General features: G+C 31.5%; 3 protein-coding genes across 4 annotated transcripts in view; 1 reads left to right on the top strand and 2 right to left on the bottom strand.

Moving 5' to 3' along the window:
• Nucleotides 1-21,112, top strand: part of LOC107449790 (glutamate-gated chloride channel-like) — a 457,252-nt gene that overhangs the window by 163,543 nt on the left and 272,597 nt on the right. The window lies entirely within an intron of this gene.
• LOC139426562 (retrovirus-related Pol polyprotein from transposon 412) lies at nucleotides 10,280-11,752 on the bottom strand. Its single transcript, XM_071185844.2, has one exon. It carries the CDS (start codon nucleotides 11,750-11,752, stop codon nucleotides 10,280-10,282), a length of 1,473 nt encoding a protein of 490 aa, XP_071041945.2.
• On the bottom strand, nucleotides 11,870-12,664 carry LOC147809500 (uncharacterized). The gene has a single exon (XM_087162850.1). The coding sequence runs from the start codon at nucleotides 12,662-12,664 to the stop codon at nucleotides 11,870-11,872; it is 795 nt and encodes a 264-aa protein (XP_087018976.1).

Raw genomic sequence — 21,112 nt, 5'->3', positions numbered from 1 at the left:
TCAACCTAATTTATGTTATTCAGATAAATAATTTTATATGAAAATGTTCAATATGTAAGGTAGTAAATTTGACCGGAAACCACGGACGGATAAAATCTAGTTTTAGTTATCAACCTAATTAATGTTATTCCGATAAATAATTTTATATAAAAATGTTCAATATGTAAGGTAGTAAATTTGCCCGGAAACATCCACGGACAGATAAAATGTAGTTTGTGTTACTAACCTAATTAATGTTACTCCGATAAATAACTTTATGCGAAAAATGTTCAAAAGGTAAGGTAGTAAATTTTGCCAAGAAACATCCACGAACAGATAAAATGTAACTTGAGTTACTAACTTAATTAATGTTATTCCAAAAAGGAAAAAAATTGCAAATGTGGTCATTCTTAAGCACTCACAAAATTGGTTTGATGTATATCAGAGAAATTCGTTCATTGTCATCATTTCTCATTTAAACTGGCAAACATCTACTCTCAGATGGATCTATATATATATATATATATATATATATATATATATATATATATATATATATATATATATATATGAAACCAATTTTGTGAGTGCTTAAGAATGACAACATTTGCAATTTTTTATATATATATATATATATATATATGTATATTTCTTAGATAATACAGTACAAAGTAAACAACAAATCTTTCAAATAACATTTTGCTTTTATGCATATAAGTCTTTTATATAAAATTTGCTTTTATGAAAATAATTATATAGCAAACATAAATGAGTTCAAGTGTGATATTCAACATCTTACGCAAAATAGATCTTTATCTATAACATATTTTCATTTTTCAAAAGCGAAGATAGTAAATTCACGATAATATTTCTCTTTTAAATCTGAAATCACTCATTTCCCAAAAGACTACTTAAAGGAATGACTATTTTCTTAAAAGATTTGCTTCACAAATTATTCAAAATAGAAAGATAATACTGAGTATTTTTCTTTAAAAAAAGTAAATTTCTCTTGCTTATAAGTTAAGCCGTATTCTTTGTAAACAAGCTAGAGTAATGTAAACAATATCAATTTTAAGGACGGATTAATTTAATAGCTTTATAGAGATACGCAACTAAAAATCTCTTTATGAATAATGTATTTTAAGAAAAGGACGATGATAAATATAATAAAAAATATTAAAGTTTATTTAAGTTAATTGCATATTATGTAACCCTTTTAATTAATAATTCTGCTTTGAAAGAGAAACGTCTTAATTTCAACTGCATTTTCAGAATTGCAAAGATCTTGAAATATAAATAAGAGCGAATGAAAATAAATTCCATGCAAGCGCATTGGCTTTGTACCAACAACCTCGTACATGGAAATGGATATTTTTTTCCTGCATCACAAAGGCTCATAATTTAAAGATAATTATAGAATACTTCTTTCTCCTCCTTTATTTTGAAATTCGTTGAATTTGAATGGAGTTTCAAAAATTATAGTTAAAAAATATTGATAAGAATAAATAAAGGAAAATTATATCCAGGCAAAACACATTAAGTACTCAGTTTTCCTACTGTGAGAAGAAAAATATGGTCAAAACTACTACCAGAATATGATTACATTAACCGTGCTCCTGGCTGTCAAAATACACTCTATAACAAACAAATCTACGCACAAAGCAATCATTCGATTGCTTTGAAATTTCGTATGCATGAATGTTTTGGCTCAATCAGGCTGGAATGATGCCGACTGGGGACGTATAGTCTTTAGCAACGTATCCCGCTTCCAACTGTGTCCTGACGATCATCGAAGACGTGTTTGGAGATGCACAGGGCAGAGAGGAGGATCCTGCCTTCACTATTGCACGCCACACCAGCACTCAACAAGGCATTATGGTCTGGGGTGCCATTTCCTTTAACAGCCGGACCTCTTTGGTCGTCATTAGAGGTACACTTACTACTCAGCGGTACGTCGACGACATCCTAAGACCGATTTTACTACCGTTCATTTTGCAGCCCTCTGGGCTGGTTTTTCCGCAGGACAATGCCTGACAACATACGCACGTGTTGCTATGAACTGTCTGCAAGCTTGTCAAACTCTTCCTTGGCCTGCCAGATCACCAGATCTCTCTCCCATCGAGCATGTCTGAGATATGATGGGAAGGCGATTGCATCTGGCACGGAATGTTGATGACCTCGTTCGACAATTGGATCGAATTTGGCAGGAAATACCGCAAGAGACCATCCGGGAGCCTTATCGGTCTGTGCCACGCCGTGTGGCAACTTGTATCCAGGCTGGAGGCGGGTCAGCACCTTATTGAACTTGTTATTGTAACCCTGGAATAAATTATTCAATTGTTCTGAAATTCTAATCATTTACTATTCTGTACATTGTCTTTCTTTCCACCAATTTTCGTTTCAATCGGACTACTCCTTCTTGGTGCGTCGATTTTTTTTTATTATAGAGTGTACAAAAAGAAGAAAAGAAAAGGCAATGTTTACCGAAGTGCTTTGTAAATGATTTTTAATAAAAGTTATAAAAATATGATTCTCTTTACCATGCTGTATGGTAATAAATGTGTTAGAATTAGGTCATTTTAGCAAAAGTCAAAACTTTAACAGTGCTTATATAGTTTGAGAGGACGCAAAAATGTTTATTCCTTTAACCTCTATTTTATTTAGAAAGCAATTGTTAACTTCGGTTATTTGTTTTTTTTTTCTTGCGTAAGCTATAAGTTAACATCTACCAACTATTAAAATTATAAAAATATTCTTCTGAAAATGTAAAAAGTCTTGACAAGGTTGAATTAAGTCAATAGCTGAAGTGTTACAAAAATACTACATCAGGGTAAATAAAATGACTACAACAGGGTTGTCCCAACATCTTAAAAGGAAATCGTAGAGGTAACGGGTTGAAATCCCTCAATTACCCAGGATGCAGAAGACCATTTTGGTGAGAGGCAAAGACATTAAAAGGTTAAAAGTATCATGAAAATCGTAAAATGATTGATAGTTCTGAAGATCATTTTGGTATTTTTTTTTATCGTGATGCTTTAGAGCATGATATAAAAACCATTTATTTGGTTACATTTATTTTTTAGATTTGTATTTGCTACCAAATGTATTATAATAAGAACTATAATTCTGAAAAGCAGAACTCGTAAACCATAACAACAGGGAACGGTAAAATTACTATATGAATGATTAAAATATCATACATTTTGATTTAATGCTTAGAATTCTGGTATGTTAAATTTCCTCAGAAATGTTTTTATCATACAAGTTTGATTTGCCAAAATCTTTTTCTCCATGTTCCGATTACATAATTTTAACTTATGAAATACACTCTAATAAAAATTAATTCAAAGGATGAACCATATTTTCTGCTCCTTGTTGCATGTTGTACTATTTATATGGTTCAAATTTGTGGCAACTTTTATTACATTGCTTGACCTAATCTTATAATTATATTTTTATGAAATACGATAATTGGGTTTAACTTAGCAGCATATAAATGCTGTACAAAATTCGAACAACATATGTAGCTTAGCACACTCCAAAGTTTCTAAAAATGTTACAGTTCATACAAGTTGTTCAATTTCAAATAATTAAAAAGATAAATTATCTTTGAATTTATTATTAGCTTATGTTTCTTTCAATGGTTTGTTCGTATTCACTGTATAATCATAAGTTAAGTTGCTTGCTAATTTATTTAGATCAGTCAACGTATTTTAGTAAATTAAATAAATCATAATTAATGATTTTTTTAATTTAGTTAAAAAACTTACTCTTTTTCTTAAAATCTTTACTAGTTTTCGTAAACAGTTTCCTTTTATTTATTTTAACCAAAAACCAAGCTATCTCAAAGAAACCAATCAATATATGTAATAACTCGTGACTATAAATCTTATCAAACAATTCTAATATAAACGACAAGAAAAATCAAACATTTCAAGCTTAATTTTTATCCTAGAATCGTTTTCTTTTTTGTGTAAGAGATAAAAAAAAAGCAATTAATGCTTGGAAATACCGCTTACGAAAATTTAATTTTTTCCCGATATTTATTATTTTTTTTATCCTGATCCTAGCACCACGGGCAATTTGAACGAATTATTTTTATTGGAATATTTTTCCTCGTCTAGGAGGCATTTTTCACAGGCCAGTGATGAATGTGCTTTGAGCCGAAGAAAATTCGAATTAGTTTCAGAAAATTCCTCTTTTTAAGTGGCAGACGATTTTTTTTTTAAATTTTTGTTTTTTTAGGAATTCTGTTCTTTTTTCATTTTCTTTCCATGAATGCACAATTTAGTGCGAAAGAGATAACTGAGATTTGAGATTGCTGTTTTAGTTGTGATGAAATAAGTTGTCAATATTTTCAGACTTATTATTAACAGTATTTTTAACACGATTCTACTTCGTTTAAAGAAAAACGCTTTCTCTCATACTTCGTCTTTACTAGTCTTTTGATAAAGAGAAAAAAAGTAAATGTTCTGAAAGTGGGTTATACATTTTGCCTGTACGAGGAGTTTTAACACTTTAACTTCGATACCAAATTTATGATTTAAGATAGATCTAATACAGGTATTTTATATTATTTTTGTTTTCAGAATTTATACTATAAATCAATATTTCTTTTTTCCCAGAAATTTGCTCTTGAAGATATTAAACAATATATTGCCATTCTGTTCTTAAATAATACTCTACTAATTCCTAAAAAAAATAGGATTTTCTTAAATAATATGATGTTAGCTCGTTTAAATAAAATTCCATTTTCTTAAATAATATAAGGTTAATTGGTATAAAGAATACCCCTATTCTGCTAAATAATTGTAAACTTTTGTTGTTAACTTTTTTTACAAAATATCTTTTTATCAAAAAGTAAAAGTTCAAAATGCCATTTTCTTTAAAAAATACCAGGTTAAATGATATCATAATAGCATTTTCTAAAATTCTAAGGAAAAATGTAGTTGGAAACGAAAAAAAACATGAAATAAACAGAAAAAAATCGAAACTTGCCAACATTTCGACATCGAAACAGAAAAAACTTGCCAATATTTTCAGACTAATTATTAGCGGTAGTTTCAGCATGAATCCACTTAATTAAAAAAAGAAGTTTATAATTCTACTTTATTTTTCAGTTAATAAAGATTAAAAATAATACTTTTTTTCTCAAAAATGTGTTGTATGTTGAAATTTAATATATATTTTGACGTAATCTTAATTTTTTTATAAAATCTGTTTATTATGTTTCAATATTTTTCTCTTTGAAAAAATCCTTTTTTTTTACAATAATTTAAAAATTAAAATAATAAATTATTGGATGTAAATTGGTTTAAAAAACATGTTCCGGATATTTTTTTTCTTCACCACAATGATTTGTTAATTGAAATATTAACTAAACAATTTAAATTACTCTAAAACTAAAAATCTAAATTAAAAAAATATAAACTTCCAAAATCTGAATTATATTTAGTTACAGAGAATCTAAATTAAATGTAAACCAAATTTGACTTATTTGACAAATTTTTGGTATAGGTAACAAAAATAAAAATATATATATACATTAACATTAGTTATGTGTGATATTTTAATTACTTAATTTAGAAAACAAACTTTGCATATTTAATCCTTTCCGATAATGAGTCTGTAAATAGAAAGGGAATATATTGTATTAAATATATATCGTATAAAATACATATTGTATTGATTATATTTTTTTCGTAAATATAATTCTATAATTGTATACATTCGAAACGCATAGAAATTTACTAATTAGAGTTCAGGCATTGCGGTATTATTGAGCATAGTATCAAGTATGTTGTGTGAATTAAACAAATATTTTCAGAGGAAAAGAATTTTTTTAGTTCTTTATTTTGTGCATTTATTGTTACTAAGCAGAGCTAAATTATGCATTCAATTTATATAAATAATAAATAAATAAATAAATAAATAATAAGTAAATAAATAAATAATAAATAAATAATAAATAAGTAATAAATAAATAATAAATAAATAATAAATAAATAATAAATAAATAATAAATAAATAATAAATAAATAATAAATAATAAATAAATAATATTATACATAAATAAAACGTAATTTCAAAGTTATACATTTGAAAACAGTGAACTATTGACTTAATTAAAAACTGATTGTAATTTGAAATTTGTTATAAGCTAAAAATTTGTTTTATTTGCACAAACATAACATGTTTGACATATGATCAATATAATATTTTTTGTCATAAAAAATTTTTTTCAGCATTTTTTAAAAATTATTATTACTCTTGATATTACATATTAAACCAAAAATAAGGTAAAATATAAAATAACATTCTTAACTTTGGGAAAATCGTCGGAAGTGTATGATACTATTTTCCTAATATGGATTAAATTGGAATGTGTAGTGTTAAATCATAATTCGAAAAAAATTAATAATCAATCGTCTAGACTATAGGTACACAATCTTTTCGGACTAAGGGCCTTATGAAAGTTGTCTCTCAGCTACATAATATTTGCCCGTGGTATGATATTTATTATATATGTACAATTCATAAATATAAAACTAAGAAATAGAAAGTGAGGAAAGAAGTGGTGAAACCACAAGCATAGTTAATACAAATCATAATGAAAATGCACTTGAGAATTATAGTTTTACTTAATCAGAGAATATTGTTATTATGTTATAAATATAAATAACATAAGAGAACAATAAATCAAGAGATGTTGCCATTCAAACTTAAAGATATTGTTAATTAAGTTATTAAAAACTACATTTGCTTCAAAAATATTATGTGTTTAAAGCGTAAAAATAGGTGCCCATTTTCAAGACTTGCCAGACGTGAATGAGAAGTAAAAATAGTTTGAAATACATATAGTAAAGTTGTCAACGAAAAATGATAACTAAAGGGGAGAAACAAAACTAGAAAAGTAGACGAGTGAAAAAACAGAAGAAAAACCATTGTGGCCGAGAGGGGCAAATCACTGCAAAATGCATTTCCATGCGCTATGGAGAGACAGGCACTTGTTACTGACATTAGTTCCTCACGACCTCTCCATAGCGCTTGGAAATGTCTTATGTAATTCATATTGATTTCATTTGAATAATTAATTTTGAAACCTTTTCTTACAAATTTTATCTTTCCTTGTAACGAGTTTGTAAATAGATAGCAAATATAAAGTACTGTTTGAGAATTCTAAAAAAATTGAAACATAATAAAATTCATCAATTAATATTGAAGCAACGTTGTGAAATTGTAAATAGTGATTTGAGTTAGGGAATATGATAAATATAGTGGAAGACGATATTTTGAGGTTCTATAGTTTTTACCGATACAATGCTTTCCGTTTAAACACAAAGAATTGTAAAAATATAACTGTTATAGATAATAAAAAATGATATCAAAGTAAATTATATTGCTTGTGTTTCACTGGCATATTTAACAAGACAAATTTTTTAAAAATTATCCTTTCTAGATGAGAATATATTTTTAACAAAAATATGCGTATAATGAAAAGATTCATTAATTCTTAGAAATTGATGTGTAATAAAATTAACCGATTAGACTTGAAGCAATGTTGTGACTAGTGACTTGAGTTTCAAGTGCAAGACAAATGTGTTAAGTGGAAGAAGATTTTTAGAAGAACTTTGTTACAATGCAGAGCCAAAAGCTTCCTTCCATGGACGAACAATGGATGATTTATTATATGATGAAACAATTTTTTGGTATTTTCAGAGGTATTTAAGATACTTTTTGTACAATGACATTTTTCAGATCATATGACGACTAGTAGCAACTGTGTTTGATATCCTCACATTTTTGCAAACATTTTGATTTAAAAAGATTGATAATGCATTAATTTAAATCTAGAAAATGTGTAATAGTACATAATATGAATGCTTCAAAGCATATAAGAAAAATTTCATAGAAAATAAAAACCATCAGACACTCTAATCTTCTTTAGAAGTGTATGACCTTATGTCTGCTAAAACATCTTTCATCATTTTTAACTCGTAAATAAGGAAAGAAAATGGATGCAAAATAATTGGTTCCACAAATTATACGTGCGGCTGATCACATAACTGAAAGATAGGTGGGCACTTTATTAACGTCGCACTAGAGCTGCACAATGGGCTATTGACGAAGGTCGGAGAAACATCCCTAAGGACGATCCGAAGACATTCCATCGCAATTCTGATCCTCTGCAGAGTGGATGGCTCCCCTGCTATAGTAGCTTGACGACCTGCCCGTGAAGTCGAGCACTTTACGGTAGAACAGTTTAACGAGGTGAGAAATCGTGCACCCTCGGTCCTTACGCAGGCTGATCAAAGTGGTCACCCACCCGCTTACTGACAGCAGCCATTGATGCTTATCTTCGGTGTTCTACTGGGAACCGTGTCTTTCCGATTAGTCCACTGCGGGACCATAGCTGAACGAAATATTTGTAAGATTCATAAACTGAAGAATTTCACAATACTAAACTTTTGAGTAATGCCAATTGCACGATCTAATTTATAAGTAATTAATTATAATTTTACTTAATTGAATTGTTTCAGGATGCTTCTGACGATTTCTTCTCTAACTAGGAAGCTCCCCGCATGCTCCAACGCTCGCAATTTCTCATCATTCATCATTATTTTTCCTTTTTTTTAAACGTCAATATTTTCAACAAAAAAAACAGAAAATTTTTTTCTCAGCTTTTATAGTAGGGGAAATAACTAGATAAACTTATTCAACCAGGTTTCACGATTAATTTGATAAAACACAACTCAAACACAACCTACCAAACAAAAAGCCCATTTAAATTTTCTTCTTACGATTTTGAAATCAAGCTAAATGTAAAAGGTTAAAAAACCAAAGAAATTTGTATTCATTGTTATTAAGAACCAAACTAGTTGTAAGCGGTTTTAAAACCGCAAAAGTGAAAAATATTCTTTACCTTAAAATTTACTGTTATGTGAATAAACAGACTGCCACTGGCTATTTTACTGTAATTTTAGAATGAATATTCTAACAGTATATTTGAATCTTAGATTATACGATCATAGATTATATAAATAAATATACAATGAGTCTTTATGTTAAAATACCTAATAATAATAATAAATTTATCTTCGCTGAGAATTTTCAACGGAACAATTACGAAAAAAAATTATTAATTACTAAGTTAGAGTTAACGTGACAATGACAATGTTTAGGCGTAAAACATTGATAAAATAATGTTCTGTTCGAATGTAGAGAAGAAAAAAAAAACTATTTTTATTTTTGAATCTCCAGCGTAATTTATTCACAGCACATACTGGAATGAAGCTAACCTTTCTCTTAAAGAAAAAGATAAGACTATCAACTTTCGCAAAATATAATATTCTTAGAAAATAAAAATAAAGAACCAAAAAGTTAATATAAAAAATAATTTCCTCTGAAAAATTCATCAATTTTCTTGTCATTGTTCCTTGCAACCTGATAAGTCCTTCCTTTTACTCCACTTATAATTAAGAATTTTTTAAATCTTTTTTATTTATGACAGTGGCGAATGGTTAATTTCAAAAGCCACGAAGTTTGAATATGTTACAGACATTTTTTCACCCCTGTTTTTTTATGTTTTTTTTTCTCAGATTCTCCTTATTTACCTCACTTATCATTTATTGCTCTTGCTAAAAACAAGATAATAGCTCCCGGCATTAGTTAATGTTAGTTTCTTAATTGCGCTTTAAGTTATGGTAATTAACGTGATACTTTTGGATCCGTAAAACTAAATTTTTAGGTAGTTAATGAATTGATAAGGTAGTTAATGAATAAAACTTTTATATAATTAGGTGTTTGATTAATGAAATGCGGCAAAAATATCTGGATAATACTTTTCAGTCTGTATTTTGTAATTTCAGAAGACAAGAAGTTTGAATGTGCAACAGACACTTTTTCACCACTTTTTTCACGTTTTATTTTTAGATCTTGCTTATTTATTTCACTTATGATTTATTGTTCTTACTAAAAATAGCATAATAGTTCTCGGTATTAGTTAATATTAGTTTCGTAATTGCACTTTAAGTTATGGTATCGTTATGGTATTGTGGAGGTATACTTTTTGTGATAAATAAGTAGACGAACTTCTAATTATAAAATATAATATATTAAACAGCCTTAAATAATAATAATAAAGTGCATATTGAAAAACAGGAGAATTATCAAAAAGCAAAAAGAAAACATTAGTTTCTCTTTCGTGTTCTTCGTTGCTATGGGATACCAGACTGGCAGCGTTGAGTTGTAGTAGGCAGGTCACCACAGTACTCCCCCTCCAGTGCTAACGATACCTTTCTTACAAATACTTCGGATTGAAGCGTACTCGACGTCCCGAGCGCGTTGTTGTCGTAGCATTTGTTAAATCGGACTTCGTGGTTTCAGTCGATGTTGATGACGCATGTGGTACAGGGGCTTCAGGTTTCCAGATGAATGCCGGTTTAAGGCGATCGATATTAACAATAACTTCTTTTTCGTTTACTAAGATTTTGAATGTTTTTTCGTATCGAGCTAGTACTTGATGTGGTCCTGAAAATTTTGGTGCAAGAGAAGGCTTTGGAGCATCAGATCTGAGAAAAACATGAGATGAGTTTCTTAGTTCTTTGTGTACGAAGACTGTTTGTTTGCAATGAGCGCTGGTAGGAACTGGTCGTAATTTGGACATGCAGTTTCTAAGTTGATGCACGAATGTAGAAGCATCATTACAGTCAGGTGGATTGACTGAATGTACGAAATCCCCTGGCAAACGGAGAGCAGTACCATATACCAGTTCGGCAGAAGAGGCATTCAGATCCTCTTTCAACGCTGATCGAAGACCTAGAAGTACGGTAGGTAACACCTCAGTCCACTGTATTGCAGTGTGGCATCGAATTGATTGTTTTAAAGAGCGGTGAAATCTCTCGACAATTCCATTGGAACTTGGATGGTACGGACTGGTTCTCACTTTGTAAGTGCCTAAATACTTAGCTAGCGACGTGAACAGTTGGGATTCGAACTGACGCCCCTGGTCAGTAGAAATCTGTTCCGGAACTCCAAATCGAGAAATCCAAACAGTGTAAAAAGCATTTGCCACGGTACTAGCTGAAATATCCACTAAAGGAACGGCTTCGGGCCAGCGAGTAAATCGGTCAATGCAAGTAAGGAGATATGAATATCCATTAGAAGGCGGCAATGGTCCGACCAAGTCGAGATGCACGTGATTGAACCGAGATGATGGCAAATTAAAATTTTTAAGTGGGCTGGTGGTGTGTCTGACAATTTTAGATCGTTGGCACTCCAAGCATGAACGTGTCCAGCTAGCTATGTCCTTTTGCATACTAGGCCACACGAAACGTTGTTGTATCAGTTTCCTTGAAGCTTTGATGCCAGGATGTGAAAGATGATGCAATTGACTGAAAACGGCGTGTCGAAACCCAGGGGGAACATACGGTCGAATTCTCGAATCCTGAACATCACAATAAAGTGATTTTCCAGGTGTTAGCTGCATAGGTTGCAAGTTGAGATTGTTGGTAGATTTGTTTTTCAAGAGGGTTTGTAGTTCTGTGTCCTGATATTGTTCATCTGCAAGGGCAGCAAAGTCAATTGGCGATGGAATGGCTAATTCTTCGATACGAGACAAGGTGTCTGCTACGATATTCTGTGAACCCTCCATATAACGGATATCCGTTGAAAACTGGCTTATGAAGTCAAGGTGTCTCATTTGACGAGGGGAGGCTTTATCTGAACGCTGTTGAAAAGCATAAGTTAATGGTTTGTGATCAGTGAAGATCATGAAAATGCGGTGGCACGACAGAAACATCAGCACCGGTGTCTACAAGAAACTTTAAACCGGAATTCTTATCGATGACGAAAAGGCGTGCAATATTCCGGCCGCTGTCGTTCACGACTTTTAGCGACGGCCCGTCTCGTTTCCCTGGTTGTTATAACGGCACGGTTGGCGACATTTGTTTGCCTTGTCTCCAAAATTGTGGTGGTAAAAACAAATACCCGGAGGAGGGCTTTCATAACGTTTCCTCGAAGTGCTACGTCGTACATATCGACCACGTGATGGAGAGCGGTGACGCTGAAAGGGTTCAGCTTGAATGGCTACTAATTGAGAGACCTGTTTAGATAATTCATTAATTTGAGCCTGTAATGCCACAATACCTTGATCAGGAGTCTGAACTGCATGTATTTGCGTTGGCATGACCACCTCGTGTATTTTATCAGCGATTTCGGACAGCTTCGTAAGAGGCTCACTACTGGCCGCTAAAATGGCTTGCATATTTGATGGGAGTCTATTCATCCATAATGTTTTAAGAATATTGTCCGTTAGGTTACCGGCTGATAAGTCTGACATTTTAGACAACAATTGAGAAGGCCTCATATCACCTAACTGTAAATCTTGCAACAGTTGCTTGATTTTAACTGTCTCGGATTCTGCATAAACAGAAATTAATTTTTCTTTCAACGATTTGTATTTTTCCGTCGCCGGTGGACTCAAGATAATTTCACGAACTGATTGAAGTACTTCTGATTCTAAAGCGGCGATCGCTGTATAAAACTGAGTTTCGTCAGCAGTAATGTGGCTCAATTTAAACTGCGCATCCAGTTGAATGAACCATAACGATGGGTCTTGGCGACAAAATGGCGGAGGCTTAACTGCAACTCGCGCCAATTGTGAAGAAGCATTGTTGTCAACCATTTTAGATCAGTCAAATTTACTCAATAACACAGAAAAATAATCAATATACGTATATAGCGACACAGCTTTTTGGTACTTTAAATCAGAGAAATTGGCGATTCAGATTCAACACACCAGATAAAATTAATTATTCAATATATAAGATCCGATAAAATTCTAACCGAAATATGTTGACTCTATGGACTGAGGCAAACTACTTTAAATCACAGGTAAAATGTCTTACTTTCATTTCATCAAGCTTGACAACTTATAGTTGCTCAGAATTTCGGCATATGAACTCCATATTCGTACAACATTGCAGGTTGCGATTCGTAATAAATCCGAGGTCACCAGTTTGTGGAGGTATACTTTTTGTGATAAATAAGTAGACGAACTTCTAATTATAAAATATAATATATTAAACAGCCTTAAATAATAATAATAAAGTGCATATTGAAAAACAGGAGAATTATCAAAAAGCAAAAAGAAAACATTAGTTTCTCTTTCGTGTTCTTCGTTGCTATGGGATACCAGACTGGCAGCGTTGAGTTGTAGTAGGCAGGTCACCACAGTATGGTACGGTAGTACAGTTATGGACATTTTTGAATCCTTAAACTAAAATTTTAGAATTTTTTAGAAAAAAATCCAAAACTTTTTATAAAACTGAATCATCTTTGAAAGTACTTTGGAAAATTATGAGCAGGATATTAAAAAATCATTATTAGGTTTCATCAGTATACATGGATCCGTTATAGTTTCATTCGAAAATTACTAGCAATCATAGTTGTAATCTATTCTTATAACTATCTCTCTTCAACTGTTTCTTGAAGATAAGGAAACATTCCATTTATGGCTAAATAATAAGAAATTTCGCTAAAGAATTAACTAGAGTATTTCTTTGTAACAGGTATTTCCGTTTGTTTACATCACGAAAATTCTGGAAGCATTCGAAGCAGAAAATTGGAAGATATCAAGATGAACAAATTAACTTATAGCTTACATATAGATATAAACTTAAGGGATTAAAATGGGAGTGGTAAGGTTAGGGTACTTTATTTACATCACACTAGAGATGCACAGTGGACTATTGGCGACGGTTTGAAAAACATCCCTGAGGATGATCAGAAGACATGCCATCGCAATTTTGATCCTCTGCAGAGGGGATGGATCCCCTGCTTTCGTAGCCGGACGACTTGTGCGCGATGTCGATCACTTTACGGTAGAGCAGTATAACGAAGACCGATACCGTACACCCTCGGTCCATACGCAGACTGATCTAGGTGGTCACCCACACGCTTTCTGACCGCAAACAGTGGCACCGTTAAAAATAATAGCTAATTCATCACATTGGCCATACCTTCTAAAGGGTATGGATAAAATAGCTTACCTTCTCTTTTATTTACTTATAGACAAAAATTGACGTACTAAAAACACAGGGAAAAAGAGCTATATACATATTTTCGTACTTCACATCAAAGAAGAAAAACTTACGAAGTTGCCATGCAGTGTTTCGATAATAAAAAATTAAAAATAAAGTAATTAAAAAAATAATTATAGATAACGCTGAATTTTGGCAAATATTAGTTACAGCTACACACTCCCCATACTAGTGGTAACGATTATGACACGTAATCTTTCAGATGACTAGAAAATTTAACTCATCAGCTAGATCTGGTGGTTTTGTATTCCTCTGAACTCTCTTTCACTGACGAATCTTTTGCTTAGTTCCCTCTTGTCGGTTATTGGATTTTAATTGGGGATATCGCTATCTTAAAGTTGAAAGCATGGTTTTAACCTATCTATCAAAACTCTTTTGATTTTCCCCTGAATTTTAATATCGAAGTATTTATCTTTTCCAGATTTTATGGAGTATGATTCAAGATAGACAGGATGTAGTGAAGAATTGATGTTGTTGTTGTAAAAGAATAGTGTGAACAATTTAATAGTTGTTTGAAACGAAAACTGTTCTTTTTCGTGGGTTGTAGTAGAAATAGGTTTCATCTTCCTTATAATTCTCTGTAAGCTTCGAGAAAATTCAGACTGAGACATATCAGGAATTATTCAAAAGACCTCCCCTGGTAATGATAAGGCAGTTCCATATAGTAGCTCTGCAGATGTGCAACCCAAGTTTTCCTTGACGATGGCTCTTATTCCCAGAAGAACGAGAGGCAGTGCTTCCAGCCTTGATCTTGATTCTAGTAGATGGCATTTGAGGCTTGCTTTCAAAGTTCTGTGTTGACTTTCGATACATCCATTTGCTTGTGGGTGATAGGCTGTTGTTAGTGTTAGTAAGAAATCCTTAATGTTTTCCCAAGGTGCGAAGTAGCTGGTTTTCGAATTGTCGACCTTGGTCGGAAGTTATGCGAGTTAGAATCCCAAAACGTGAAAACCAGTTGGAAATCAAAGCTTTGGTGCTTGATTCTGCAGATTGATCTTCTAATGAAACAACTTCAAATAATCGTGTATAGCTATCAATGATAGCTAAAAATATCTAAATCCTTTTCAAATGGATAACAGGTCAACTATATCGATGTTTAAGTGCTTGAATCTATGTTGAGGAATTGCGAATTCTTCTAGTGCTGACTGTGTATGTTTGTGTACTTTAGATTGTTGACATGATAAACATGATCGCGACCATAGATTGCAGTCTTTATTGATATTCGGCCGTATGAATCTTTTCGTGATGAGTTTCCTATTGCTTCTAATCCCTGGGTGGGATAGGTTATGGATAGATGAAAATATTTGTCGATGGAATTTTGAAGGAATGTATTGGCGGTTACTGCTGGTTGACACATAAGAATAAATATATTTACCGGTTTCCTAGAATGGGAATTTTAACCATATTTAGGCTTGGATTACTTCTCCACGTGGTAAAATTTTCATCAATTTGAAATTCTGCTATGGTTGTATAATCAATCCGTGATGGCATTAGAAATTATGCTTATTCTAGAAAGAGCGTCTGCTACAACATCTGCCTCTCCTGAAACCTATTCAATATTTGTCAAAAATAGAGCAATATAATTCAGTTGTCTTTGTTGTCTAGGGGAGGCTTTCTCTAAATTTTACTGAAGAGCAAAAGTGATAGGTTTGTGGTTCGTATAAATGAAGAAAGTTCTTCCTTCTAAAGTGTATCTAAAATGCTTTATTACAGGGTAGATAGACAAAAGTTCACGATCATACGCTCTATATTTTCTCTGCGCATCAGTTAAAGAACGTGAAACGAAACTTAATGGACATACTATTTGGTTGATGTAGGCTCAGGTACACTGTATTGCTCCAACCTTCACCGAAAGAGATTTAATTTCTTCAGTAGAATTTTCGTATCCCAAATATTTATTTTCGATGTACCGAAAACATATTTTGTGGTATTGATGCATAAGTCTTAATCGTTTAATCTTTTGAAAACCATGTTTAAGTGTTCGTGGTTTCATTTTGCCATCAGGGGAGGCAATCAATAAGTGGTCTAAATAGCAGAATACAAAATCTAACTCTGATAAGACCATATTCATGAATCGTTGAAAGGTTTGACCGGCTTCACGTAAACCAAAAGTCATGAAAGGAAATTGAAGCAACCCGAATGGGGTAATAATTGCTGTTTTTGGAATGTCGGCCTCTTGCACTGGAATTTGTTAATAAGCTCCAACTAAGTATATCGAAAAAAATACTTTCTTCCCGTGAACCCCAGTCAGTGATAAATGGTAAAGGGTAACGATCTGGAATAGTGATAGTGTTAAGGGTTCTATAATCTTCACGTGGTCTACAAGGTCTACAAAGACTTTGTTACAACATGAAGTTTGCTGCGTTTAATTTTTCTGATGAGAGTTTTCTAGCTCATGCGGTAACAGGAACTCCTTTGGTTTCTATAAAATGTACAATGTTGTGACTCTTAATTTTACTATTGACAAATGTTGGTTGTAATAGGTAAGTAAAATGTTTAAGAATATCTTAGTACTAGTTTTGTGCTGCATTTAATATTGGTGTATCAACACGATAACAAGGTATACCAATAGAGGATAGGGATGTTTTAATTTGCGATCATCGTTACTGATTGATAGAGTGCTTCTCATTTCTAAGGGCAATCTTTGGCACCAAAATGTTTCATGAAACGGTTCAGTTACTTTATTGCTCGCCAAATTTTTTATTTTACATTATAACTGAGAAGGTTTTTTAATCATCCAAATCGGCTTCGGTTAACAGCTTTTAAGTCTTTTGAGTTTCCGTGTCTGTGAACAAAGCAATCAGCCTGTCTTTGATTGCGGTGTATTTGCCGTATTGTGGTGGATTCATCAATATATCCGACTCTTGTGGTTTCGATGGTGCTTATGACATAATCTTTTTCTGTTTCATCAACATTTATTGAAGTTTTCTGGAATAATGGTTCAAACTACAGAAACCGTGAAATCGGTTTCCAAAACGGTAGAGGCTTAATGCTAACCCTGGAAGTGCTCGGTGTAGAAGTATTGCTTTTATCATTTGCATCGTTGTCTGTCATCTTTGTTTGATTAGTTTTATGGTCCGGTTGTCACCAAAGAAGGGTAAATATTAAATAGCTTACCTTCTCTTGTATTTACTTATAAATAGATAAATTTGACGTACTAAAAGCACATTGAAAAAAAACTATATATTTATTTTCGTACTTCAAATCAGAGAAGAAAAACTGAATTGTTGCCATCCAGTGATTCAATGATAAGAAGTAATAAAAATAAAATAATGAAAAAATAATTATAGGTAGCTCTGTATTTTGGCAAGTATTGGTCACCGCTACACCTTCAAATGCGAATATATACTTATGGAACACTATAAGAATATATAAAAGAATTCAATGGAAGGAAACATATTTTCTCAGTACTTCTAAGAGAAATGTAAGAGCAGTAAACACTCAACAAATCGCAGATTCCTAGCATTTTCTAAATTAATTGTTAACTTTCGAAAAAGAGATAAAGAAAACTAATGAAAGGGTAAAAGGAAAAATTCGTAAGGAATGGTATTTAATACAAACTGGATTAAATAAATATTTCTTAATAATTCCACTTATTACTTCCAACTTTTTATCCATTTGAAAATGGGTGTAGATTAAGTTCTACAACAAAGTTTATCTATTAAAAGTAGTGACTACATTTAGAAAGCAGTTTATAGTCACTATTTTTTAAAAAGAAGTAGTTATAGTTAACGACAAAAAACGTTGTTCTTACCACTTGTTTTAGTTAATGCTAATTTCTCAATTGCACTTTTCTTACTTTAGTTTTTGATAGTGATTGCTCAAAATTATTCAGTATTATTTTTGGTTGCATAAGAAGTTTTATAAAGTAATGAAGTCCAATGAAATTGCATATTTAATTCATTCTTTCTTCTGTACTTTGTTTAGAAATATTTTACGTTTTTCAATTTTATGTAGCATGTTAAAAAAATCTATGAAATAAAATACATTTATGCATTTATAATAAATGCTTACTTTTATTTATGTTTGAATAATTGATTTCCTTATTTATTCAGCTATGTTTCTTGCATTAGAAAATAAAATTTTAAAGATTAATGAATGGAGTACGAAATAATACTGTCTATTTATTTAATACTTCTCAAATGCTGTATTTTGTTTAATAATTCAGATTTTTATGCATATTTTATAAATCACATCCCATTATATAAAATTTATTTCCAGAAAAAATGGAATGGAATTGAAATATTATTCCCGTCAATTATTATTTTTATGATCTCAAGTTGTAATAAATTCATTTGTAAAGTATTGTACTTCAATTTTGTCTTCATGTTTAAAAATGAAAGAAATAAACATAATTTTGGAAGCGCTTCTGTGCCATACGTTGGAATAAAATAGGATTATCTAGAAATGCTTCTTTATTTTTAACTACTGAGCAGCAAAAAATTCATTTTCCAAATTGAAAACAAAATGGCGCTGTATAGTTCCATAAAGGATATACGGCTTTTTGAAGAATATACGGCTGGAAAATCAGTATGTACAATTTTCTAATTTGGTTGAAATATATAACATTTTGAACTACGTTTTTTTTTTTGTTTGGCATCTTTGTCATATTTTTAAAAAATCCTGAATTATTTTATTTAGCTAAAATTAAGTAAATGTGAGGAATATTTTAAAAACATGATTAAATTTTCATTTTTATCATAAAACTTTGAATGCGCTCAATACACTATTTTCTATTCAAATTTAAACTATTTATGAAATCGATTTATCTATCGGTTTCAAGCAATAAAAATTGAAAAGAAATCAAGCTAAAAGTATGGAGGAAAAACTTACCAGGAACATATCAGTGAAGACTTGTGTTTTTATATCATCAGAAAGTGGACGAAGTTTCAATTGGCAACAAACTATAGATATACTATTTCCGGCCAAAAGACATCCCTTGCACACTATGTTTATACACTTTAGGACACAATTATATTCCGTTTACCATCAGTCCTAAAGCTCCATTTGAGATTTGAGTACTTAAAATTTCCGGAAAGTAAACAAAGTTTCGATTGAAAATTAGTTATGTTTTTAACACTAGATTGCCCAAGGAAGTCATTTTGACTGCTTTTTAACTGCTTTTTAATTTTCAAAAAATGTGCAAATAATAATGCATACATTTTTTTTCCAAGTGAAGTCAATTTTTTTATTGTTAATATTTACTAATAACTTGTTATATAACTGTAAATAATATGAAAAATACTAAAAAATAATTAAACAAATTTCTTTACACATTAGTTATTCTTTCACAATGCAGTTATTTGGACTGCTTTTTGGGAAATATAGTTATATACTTAGTTCCAGTCTCTCTAGTGTTAAGAATCAGGAAACAGTTGAAAGATGAATTGTGCACGCGGTACAGTTCAACACCTGTTAAACTTTAAACCCTCCAGCTAGTTGGAAAGTGTTTAAGACTTTAATTCTTTTTTAGTACAACGTGCGATCAGTTCTGTTCATAGTGGTCTGGAAACGATTGAAATTTATATTGCCCCCAGCCATAGTGCTCTATTTGAGAGTGCGGAACTCTAGTTCATGTGAAAAGAGATGAGTATGGGTAGATGAATCATGGGTTAGAGTCCCCTTGCCGTCAGGCTAGCCGTGGGAGGTTCTCGTGGTATTCCTCTCCATGTAACGCAATTGCGAGTTAGTTGCGTCAAAAAGTCCTCCACGAAGGCAATTTGCTCCCAATACTTAATTCAAAAGTTCCCTTGTCTTCTGGTTTGAGTTCAAAATTACAAGGCTACGGAGTTAAATATTAGTAGTCGTAAACCCAAAATGTTATGTCTGCTGTTCAACGACGGATATAAAATAAAATAAAATACATTAATGTAAAAGACAGTATTAAAACATTAAAAAAAATATGGACATTAATAGATCATCGGTAGGGTTTAAAAACTGTTGGTTATAGTCACATGAAATTTATAGAATAAGTGATAAATCTAAATAAAAATGCAGCCTAAAACTAGTTAATATTGCTACTCAAACTGAAACATAAGTTAGTAAAAAAATATTAACTTCCTTTAAAAAACTATGCAATCTGCCTCTCCCCTTCTTTAAGAACCCTATTGCTGCTATTTTTAAATCAAATTCCAATCTTTCTTAGGAAATGGCTCATAAAGAAAATAAAGCACGTAAATTTCCCAGAATTTATAATGCAATTACACTTCAATGAGATAATAACTTTGTTTTTATTTCCTTTATAAAATCGATACATCTTCATCTTCTTGATCACAGAAAACCGTTTTCCAAAACTCCTTCCCTCTCCTCCTGAAACACACCCTCATTTGATTCCCATTAAGGGATGATGTTTAGATGTGCAACAAGTGGAACATCACTTGGGATGGGAGATCGACTTTTGGCAAATGTCCAAGTCCTCTTCTAACAAATGGACCACCTGTTGGACTTTTGATCCCTTTGCTTCGTCCAATTTAAAAACTGAACTACTTTTTTAGGGAAAATAAACTATAATCATAATCTTGTGTTAGAATTATGAAGTTTTCTTTATATTTTTGGAAGTGCAATCTTAGATGACGTTAGTAATAAGATTAATCTATTTATGATCCTCAAAAGTTTTATATATCACGAGTTATTTTAGCTACAGTGTGTACTGAAATTTAAAGAGGAGCGTAAATTTGTAATTCTGCTAGAAAACTCGGGATTTATTGAAAACTTATGAATTTATTTACTTCGAACTATTAGTTTTACTAATCGATCGTCATATTTGGGTTCAAAAAAATAAATAAAAGGAATTAAAGAATTTCTACACTAAAATAATGTATAGATAAAAACCTAGTGTATCCCTATTTATTCGAAGCAAAGAATCCCACTAAGCTTTCTGACACTGTAATTTATCCTTTGACGCAGGTAGGACACCGGTGACAAATTATAAAAGGGACACCGGTGTCCCTTTTATATATTTTTTTCTGACACTCTAATTGCAATAAAGATGTATTTTGGTATTTTTAATTATAAAAAAGCAGTCTAATAGT

The sequence above is a fragment of the Parasteatoda tepidariorum genome, chromosome 5 (genome assembly GCF_982258835.1).
Source record: "Parasteatoda tepidariorum strain Cologne lab strain chromosome 5, Ptep-v5.0, whole genome shotgun sequence".
In the NCBI taxonomy this organism is placed as follows: Eukaryota; Metazoa; Arthropoda; class Arachnida; order Araneae; family Theridiidae; genus Parasteatoda; species Parasteatoda tepidariorum.
This window is presented reverse-complemented; position numbering and strand designations above follow the sequence as displayed.